This window comes from Pituophis catenifer, unplaced genomic scaffold (genome assembly GCF_029215685.1).
Source record: "Pituophis catenifer annectens isolate HBS135680 unplaced genomic scaffold, rPitCat1.0.hap2 SCAF_2, whole genome shotgun sequence".
Taxonomy (NCBI): Eukaryota; Metazoa; Chordata; class Lepidosauria; order Squamata; family Colubridae; genus Pituophis; species Pituophis catenifer.
In genome coordinates this window covers 158,356,112-158,365,930 of record NW_027256882.1, presented here as the reverse complement: position 1 = coordinate 158,365,930, position 9,819 = coordinate 158,356,112, and the positions used below count along the sequence as shown (strand labels likewise).

General features: G+C 41.8%; 1 protein-coding gene across 1 annotated transcript in view; it reads left to right on the top strand.

Moving 5' to 3' along the window:
* The first annotated feature begins 442 nt into the window (after positions 1-442).
* The window catches only part of LOC139310689 (retinol dehydrogenase 7-like), a 22,147-nt gene continuing 12,770 nt past the window's right edge, over positions 443-9,819 (top strand). The window contains exons 1-2 of the mRNA XM_070934898.1: positions 443-477; positions 5,476-5,797. Coding sequence (XP_070790999.1) covers positions 5,485-5,797 — 313 coding nt within the window. The 5' untranslated portion in view covers positions 443-477; positions 5,476-5,484. The remainder of the gene's footprint in view (positions 478-5,475; positions 5,798-9,819) is intronic.

The window sequence follows — 9,819 nt, the reverse complement described above, 5'->3', positions numbered from 1 at the left end:
TTGCCCTTTGGCGTGGCTGTAGCACTTTTACCAATGACAACAGATCTCAGTCAGCGTTTTCTGCAACCGTGCTCTGAGTATGTTATGCAATAGTTTGGGGGTCGGTCGTTCTACTCTGGTTCCTTCTATGGACAAACCTTTGAACAAAGCACCGGAAATTTTTTTCCACTTTGGGTAAAGTCTAAGAATGCAAGCTCATGGGAATTCGGTTCAGTTCCTATAATGAGCCAACCAAAGATGGAAATGTTTGTTTTCTCTTAACTAACATTAAAATGCCAGTCACGTGATCGTAAGAATCAAGTTCAGCCTTCTCGGATCATATCAACCAACCTATCCGAAACCTCTAGCGAGTAATGATGAACTATTCTGTCTCTCAGCACCTGCAGACTAAGAGTTTCAGTGTCCAGCTTTCAGAATTAAAATTCACCAGAATCTTTTTTGAAATTCTGCAATATCAGGCTGAAACAGCTAAAAGAGGTAAGAGATTCATTTATCAAAGGATTTTTTTTAAAGCTTTCCTTTAAAGAGAACTACATGCTGAAAAGGATATCTGTCACTGTCTTTGTATAATGCCAGAATTGTCCATATTTACTGAAGTATCTTTTTAAGGGATATCTCCAGTCTCCAATCCCAGGTAATTTTTGGAGTCACAAATACCAGGAATAAAAGTGTAAGAAAAGTTGAAAGGGAATGTGATATTTTTAGGACTTTCAAGGTTTTCATGGTTTAAATTCTGGAAATATCTTTTCACTTTCCAAATCAATCTTAGGAATTTCTTGATGGCTTCCTATCCCGAGTCTTAAAAAGATCCATCCCTACTTTACCCACAAATGTTGCCACCTCTCTCAGCCTAAAAGGGGGAATTGTTAAACCAGTGCTTTTCAAACTTGGAACTTTAAGATGTGTGGACTTTAACTTCCAGAATTCCCTGGATAGAAAACTGGCAGGGGAATTCCAAAAGTCCACTCATTTTAAAGTTGACAAATTTGAAAAACACTGTGTTAAACTGTATTAATCTGAGAATATTCTCGGGGGAGACTTCTGTTGTATAATCCTGCAGCTTCAATCAGAGAATGGGAATTAAACAGCAACATTTTCCACTTACAACCATCCTATTTTCCTACCCCTTCGTCCAATGTTTTTCTTACCTCACAAAATCTATCAAGGAGGAAAGCTGTGCTTTGTGCCTAGTGGGCACATTTGGGATGCAGAGAATATGGTGTGCTACCCTCCCCAATGGTGTATTTAGTGCCCATTTATGTCATTTGTATCTGTATGCAAATATTGTACAATTCCCACAATGCTTTGCTCTCTGATGTGATCCAACAGATGTTCCTGAATAATGAACACTCTTCCAATCAATTTGTCTGTTAAAAGGCATTATTTTTTAAAAAAAATTACACATTTTTGCAAATTACCAATTACTACTTTACAAATTTTAGGTACTCCTTGACTTATCACTGGTCACAAATTCCAACAGAAAATTCCAACGGACATATCTGGGGGTACTTATAACCCAGATTCAAAGTTTCAACAGTCACCACCATCTCCATGGACATGTGGCCGCACTTCAGGCACTAGGCAAACAGGCCACATTTACAGTCATTTGAAGTGTCTCATGGTCACATAACCACATTTTATGATAGTTTTGCCAAAAAATCATCATTTACTTCTGGTTTTCAGCAAAACCAGCCCATAGTGAACCATGGGTTCGCTTAATGACTGTGGTGTTTGCTTACCAATTGCCACAAAAAAGTCATAAAATTGGCTCAGTCACATGACCAACTCTCTCTACAACTGTCACAAATTGCAACTGTGAGGGGCAGGTTCCATTACAGTCATAACTCAATGACCATAGGAACGGAAAGATAATACAGGATTAGTCTTGGAGCATAGAGTAGTTGGCCCTCAACCAACCGAAACCTTGCATGCAGTTGCTTTGGGCCAGTGATTCTCTTACAGCAGGGGTGTCAAACTCAATTTCATTGAGGGGCACATCAGGGTTGTTTTTGACCTCAGGGGGCTGGGGTGGGTGTGGTTGGGGTGGGTGTGGCAAGCTCAACGTCACTCGTGCCGGGGGCTCCTGTGGTGGCCCGAGAGTTCTGCCAGCGAAAATGGGCTCCCGATAGGGGTGAAATGCTCCCAGTTCAGACCAGATCGCCCGATCCAGTAGCGATGGCAGTGGGTGGTTCGGAGAACCGATAGCAAAAATCTCTAAGCCCCCCCCCCCATTCCCAGCTGAGTCGCGCGATCATCAGAGGCTTTTTTTTTTACTTTTAAAGGCATTTTTTCTACAACCTCTTCGGAGGAAAAAAATGCTTTTAAAAGTTAAAAAAAAAAAGCCTCTGATGATCGCGCGGCTCAGCTGGGATCCTCAGAGGCTTTCAAAAGCATTTTTTCTTGCAACCTCTTCAGCTGAAGAGGTTGTAGAAAAAAATGCCTTTAAAAGCCTCTGATGATTCCAGCTGAGTTGCCTGATCGTCAGAGGCTTTTAAAAGCATTTTTAAAGCCGAAGAGGTTGTAGAAAAAATGCTTTTAAAAGTTAAAAAAAAAGAGTTGGCCATGCCCACCCAATCACATTAAACACCACCACCACCAAGCCATGCCCACAGAACCAGTAGTGACAAATTTTACATTTCACCACTGGCTCCCGATCTCCATTTTCAGTTGGGACGGCGTCCTGCAACCCTCTCTGTTTTCGCTGGCCGAGGCACCATGGGCTGGTCCTACGCTCTTTTTCAAGGTGGCCCTGTGGGCCAGATCTAAACACCCCATGGGCCAGATCTAGCCCCCAGGTCTTGAGTTTGACACACCTATCTTACAGTATCACCAATTCCCCACTGGGAAAAATAGGAGAAGGGAGCACTAGGTGTGTTGCTTTGAGCTTTTGTACACACAGTAGGACATAAATCAAATGTACCTGGACACAATTGCCATTCACACCCTGTATGGTTTTGTGGGAAGCCCTCCACCCCATCTTCCAAGAAGAATGAAATATTTTGGGAAATATTAAAAAGGCAGAATATTATATTATATTTATAATATTATATTTCCCTAAAGGAGAAATGGAGAAACAGGCTCTTAAAGACAGAAAGCAAACTCAGTCTTTCTTAATAGCCCATAGCAGATGCCAGCACTTAAGAGATAAAGAGCTTATTGAAAGAGGAAGTGAGTATCTAGATAGCTCTGTTCATAAGCAAAGCAAATACTGCAGGCAGAAATCCATTTAAGGCAGGATATTTCGAAACTCCTTGGCAGAATGGTAGGATTAGAAAGCAGCCCCTCACCCAAGATCCAACACAGGACGAAAGCCATTAGCCACAATAGGAATTGCCCAACACCCTTTCAGAACACAAGCCCCTTCATTGCACCACCCCCAGAACAGTCCAAACTTCAAAGTCACAGAAACCTGGGAGCTCACATAAACAATAAGCCAGAAGTTGACCAGATTAGCTCAGACAAACACTTAGGATTTGCATTTCCTCTTTTGCCTATACTGTAGAGACAGCTATGACCTCTACATAACCCCAACATGATCCACCCCCCATAGGAATCTGATAATAGCCAATAGAATATTAAAGGACATGTTCTTGCACAGGAACAGGAAGCTCAAATACAGAACCCAAAGAAGGTATAATTTAATTTAATTTAATTTAATTTAATTTAATTTAATTTAATTTAATTTAATTTAATTTAATTTAATTTAATTTAATTTAATTTAATTTAATTTAATTTAATTTAATTTAATTTAATTTAATTTAATTTAATTTAATTTAATTTAATTTAATTATTTAATTTAATTTAATTTAATTTAATTTAATTTAATTTCCAATTTATATACCGCCCTTCTCCCTGAGGACTCAGGGTGGTGTACAGCCAAAATAAGAACATAGAATACAAATATTAAAAAACAGTTAAAAATATATATATAAATTTGGCCCAGAATTTAAGAAATCACAAACCAATTAAAAGAATTTAAAAAATTTCTTCTTAAGCCAGCCCGGCTTGCTGGAAAAGATGGGTTTTAAGGGCACGACGGAAGGCACTGAGGTCATGGATAAAAACCTACCCACTCTCAATTCTCATTTTGTCAGCTGCCCAGAATCACATGTGGTTGGTAGTTCTTCATCAATAAATGGACCTTCTTTTCAAGCCTGTCCCTCCCAGCTTTTTTTTTTCTTGTTTTTTTTTTAATTGAAGAAATGTGGCTTTTGGAGGAAGGAGGGAAAGGCGTTAAGGAAAGAGAAAAGGTAAGGTTTTGGGAAGCTTGCTGCCTTTTGTGCAAGGGCCCTCTTCCCAAAGCCTAGAGGCAGGAGAGCTTTGCAGTGTGCTCATGGTCACCTGATGGGCGGAGAGCTGATTAGCTAAGAAGCTCCAAAAGGCTAGAAAACTGGTTGTTTTTTTTTTCTCTCTAGAAAAGTAGGGCATCTTGGCAGGAGGAAGGGCAGAGACAGAATTAGGAAAGGCAGGTGCATTCAGCGTTTTCCTTCCCCATTGTTTCTCAGGCCGGCATGCAAGACACTCAAGAGGTAGGAAGCCTGGCTATCTTGGGGTAGGGGAGGCCTTGGGAGGCCTGAGGCAGATGGGCTAGTGCCTGCATTATGTAGTGCAGGGCTTTCAAACTCGCGGCCCAAGGGCCAGATGCGTCATGCTCTGGCCACACCCATGACCAGTTTAGCAAAGGGGGGGAAAGTCCCGATATGTCACATGACGATGCTGTGATGACGCAAATTTGACAGCCCTAATCTAGTGCCTGCATTATCTCCCCCATTCCTGCTTAATGACCCGTGCATTCGTTTAATGAATACACTAGAAAGAACACCGATGGCTGATCATTACTTGAGCCAGTCCATTTAATATTGTCCTGACCTTCAAACCGAATGGGCGGGCTCCATTATAACTTGAGGACTACTTGTATGGATGCAGTGTCTCACAGTCACATTTTCACCCTTTGCATCTTCCTGCCAGCTTCCCCCTTGACTGTCCCTGACAGAAGGAGGATTTTGAAGGTTAGAAATGGTTAACGTATGACTATGGGATGCTGCAATGTCATAATTGCGAGCCAGTCACCAAGCATTCAAATCATGATCACATGACCATATGGACTATATGATGGTCCCAACCATAGGGACCTATGAGGACCTATCATAAGTATCTCTCATTCAGTGGCATTCTAACTTCAAATGGTCACTGAACAAGGGGACATTAAGCAACAACTACCTGTATTAAAAGCTCCGGAGAAGTAGAGGTAGGTATTAGAAAGAGTATCCTGATGGTAAATGCTGCCATCCAGTGGGAAAGGTTGCCATGTTCCCTTTCATCGGTCTATTTAGGAAAAGCTGAGATGGTGCAACAAAATGCACTTCCAGTCATTAAATTATTGCCAATACAAATCGGCTGCTGACATTTTTAGATTCCTGAAGCTATTTCATCAATACCCAGGATTTTTCTGATTTGTAGTTCATTATTTTGCAGGTTTCAGCTATGTGGCTCTACCTGGTTGCCCTGGTGAGCCTTTGGCTCTTTTGTCGATGGTACCTGGAAAGACAAATGGTGGAGAACCTGACAGAGAAATACGTCTTCATCACGGGCTGTGATTCTGGCTTTGGGAACCAGCTGGCCAGGCAGCTGGATGCTCAGGGTCTGCAGGTGTTGGCTGCTTGTTTCACTCCAGAAGGCGCAGAACAGCTGGAAAAAGTCACGTCGGCTTGTTTGAAAACCACCCTACTGGATGTCACCAGCACTGAGAGTGTTGCAGCAGCAACTGAGTGGGTGAAGGAGCAAGTAGGAGACAAAGGTACAGTCTAAATAATGTCCTTTCTGCGTGAGGCCAATTGGACCTAATCGTTTTTATTTATTTACTCCACCTTTTATTATTTTTAGAAATAATTCAAAATGATGAATGTACATAATACTGTTTCTTCCTTTTAACTTCTCCACAATAACAATTCTGTGAGGCGAGCTGGCCTGAAAGAGAGTAACTGGCCCAAAGTCACCCAGATAGTTTTCATGCCTAAGGTGGGACTCAAAAGTCACAGTCCCCTGGTTTCTAGCCTGGTACTTTAACCACCTAGCCAACTTCCTTCCATTCCCCACCATCCAGTCAGAGCTAAAGAAGCTTCTTGGATGAGAAGCGAAATGTCTTCAAAGAAAAACCAGAAAGTCCAGTTGCCTCTTGAAAAAGCACCTTTGGGATAACCATGTCCTGGATGACTGAGAATCTCCACAGACATTCAATAGAATATTTCAACCACCTTAGAATCAAGTTGCCTTTCAAGCTTTGCATAACCTACTGTATTTTTCAGAGTATAAGACGCACCTTTCCCCCCCCCCCCAAAAGAGGCTGAAAATTTGGGTGCGTCTTATACTCCAAATGTAGCTTTTTCGAAGCTTTTTTTCAGCCCTAACAAGGCACTAATGAGGCACTAGTGAGTGAAGCGATCTTCCCAGCTTTGCCTACTCCCTAGACTCTCCGCTGTGCTTTAATGAAGCGCTAGCGAGTGAAGTGATCTCCATGCTTTGCTCTGACTCTCAGCTGTTCTTTAGAAGCTTTTTTTCAGCCCTAACTAGGCGCTAGCCGAGTGAAGCGATCTCCCCGTGCTTTGCCTGCTTTTCTCATTGCTGCTTCCTCTCAGCTGTGCCTTAGAAGCTGTTTTTTATCCCCAAGCAGGGGATTAAAAACCAGCAAACTAATGTGCTGAAGCTGACCAGACTAAGGACGCTAGCCAGATGAATACCTGGTAGGCAGTTGTTGTTTTTTCTATTTTCCTCCCTAAAAAATAAGCTGCGTCTTATACTCCGGTGCGTCTTATACTCCAGTGTGTCTTACACTTCTAAAAATATGGTATTCCATAGTGAAACTAATATAAGCAAGCAAAACTCCCACAATATTGCTCACAAAACTTACTCTAGAAAAATCAGTGGAGTTACCGTATCACTATTTCCCAAGTATCAGCGTCCTAAACTGAACAGATTCCATGGCTAACAACTTTGAAAACTACTGAGAAATCAGGCAGAAATAAAATAGCTGCACTCTCACTAGCTTTCCTCCTTAGCACCTCTTCCATAAAAACAATCAAGTTTCAATGCTAAATTCCAGTCTATACCTAGGCTGAGAAAGGTCCAATTCATCAGATTTATCCAATGGCAGTTGTAGTTAGTCGGTTACATTTTTCTTGAATCTTTTGCCCCCAAAATGTGCTAGTTAATAGTTGTATAGTCTTCTCCTGAGTCCCTTTTTTGTTCATAAGGAATGATTTTCCAGTCTTTTTCAAGACACCTGGAACAATTTATTTTCTTCAGAAGATCTTAATTTCTTTCTGAACCATTCAGTCAAATGTCAGCAGTTTGAAATATTTTACCTCAGTGACAATGGACTGAGTCTTTAAAAGGTTAGATTAATGACTCAAGCTATCTTGTTACTATCCTCTGCCAGGCTGCTTCAACTGAAAATGATTCTATGTAAACTTTGGTTACTTCTCTTGAACGGTATGAAAACTAGCACTGTCAGAGAAAAAAATATCTGTACTATTAGATTGTTTAAACATTTGTCAACCCAGGCTTCAAATATTGCAGCTCCTCCTTTCAAAATCTAGATATAGTAGTTCCTTGTACTGTTAATAAAATATCTTGTTTACTACTATTTAACAATATGATGATACAACAGTGAGAAAACATGGCTGTCCTCATATCATGGAAAGCATATGAATATGTTATTAGTAACAATTTGTAATTGCAGGGAAACGTGTGCTATTTGTGTTCTAGCTGTGATCTCACAGGTTATATTGCTCCTACTGTGTTTCCCTAAAAATAAGACACCCCCTGATAATAAGCCCTCCCCCTAAAATAAATCCTTCCCAAAAAAATAAGCCCTCCCCCAAAAATAAGCCCTCCTCGAAAATATTTAACCGCCTGCACAGCCGGTGTCCGCCATTTCCTCTGGTTAGAGTTAGGGAGACAGAGCTGGAAATCAGGTAAGACGGCAAGAGGAGCCCCGTCTTGCTGCATGCACCCCAAAATAATAAGACCTCCCTGAAAATAAGGCCAAGCGCTTATTTCGGGGTTCAAAAAAATATAAGCAGGGTCTTATTTTCGGGAAAACACGGTAGTTTTTCATTAAACTGGGACTAGCTGGACTCCATCACTCAAGAGAGGATACTTGAGAATGATTAGTATTTCTTTCTATCATGTTCTTCCATAGAGAAAGTAGCATTCATTACTGATTGCCGATTTGTTTGGTGGAAAGACCTTGAGAACATACAAGATTCCATCAAATTCCAAAGGAGTCCAAGAATTATGGAACTTAATGAATCCACCACCACTGCAGAATGGAAAAGCCAATTCCAATCTAAATCTTCCAGGAAGTCACCTGACCATAACAATGGGGTTATTGAGACATTTCCATTCAGCTCCAAATTAGCAAACTCCTGCCTAGTCAAGTATACTAGGCAAACCAAGCATAGAACATGTGATGCTCACAAGCATGGGTGTGCCTATATAGGCCTCCCATGATGCTCACCAGGCGCCTTTATTTTAATTAGATAAAATAAATAAATGAGAAGTTAGCACACTGCAAAGCAGTTCACCAATTTCTAGCATCATCTTTATTTACATAAATTCCTCTGTGCCCTATATAAACTTTTTATCAAGATGATAAATCACTGCAAAGCAGTGGTTTGATGCCATTCACCTTAAAAGGAAGTCTACATCTGACACCTCTCTGAAATCTTGTCATATTAAAGACCACTCAGATGTAATCACCTGAGATAAATAAATACATATCCTACAGCTCCTCGGCCACTACAATTAGAATATATGATTTGTGGTGAATATGAGGAAATTTGGTTTCAAATGTTATTTTAAAATGGTATGGAAGATTCCCAAGTATCCAAATCAGGCCACAACTGATTACATCCATCCTTCAAAATCATATTAAGATTCATGATTAGCCATCCAAAATGAGACGTTTTAAAATGCCATGTTTCCCCAAAAATAAGACCTACCCAAAAATAAGACCTACCCAAAAATAAGACCTAGTCTGATTTTAAGTGTGCACCTAATAATAAGCCCTACCCCAAATATAAGCCCTAGTGAAGTGGGATGGATGCAGTCAGCATAGGAGATGGTGAGTGTGCACAGGCCGTCGGAGTCCAGCAGCAGCCTCAGCCCGCGCAGCACAGGTGAGTCCAAGCAGCAAGCAGAGACAGAGGCAGGGGGAAGGCATGCGATCTGGACATGTCACACAGGCCACGGGAAAGCCAAGAATCAGCGGGTTGGAGAGGTGGATGGCCATAGGAGGCTTGTCTTCATGCCTCTCAACTTGCCTGCAGCCTGTGCGATGCGTCAGGATTACCGGCCTTCCACCCATGTCACTGTCTCTCTCTGCTACCAGTGCCGCTGAGTGAAGATGAGCCACTCTCGCCGACCAACTCTCAGCTTTCCTGTGGCCCGCGAGGCACGTCCAGATCGCCTGCCTCCCCACCCCCATGCCTCTGTCTCCATCTGCTGCTTGGACAGGGAATCAACTCACATGAGCTACATGGGCTGCACAGCCCCAGAGTACACAGACCAAGGAAGTGACAAGCTGCAGCTGCTGCCGGATACCATCGGTCCCCATGCTCTTGCCACCTCGTGTATGTGTGCCGAGGGATGGGGTGCCCAGCCAGGCTGATCACCCTGAAATCAAGTTTCCCCAAAAATAAGCCCTGGTGGTTATTTTGGAGCCCCCAAAAATATAAGACTGGGTCTTATTTTCGGGGAACACTGTAGTTAATAATCAAAGTAGTTAATGTTCAGAACATGACACATCTTTTAAAGATG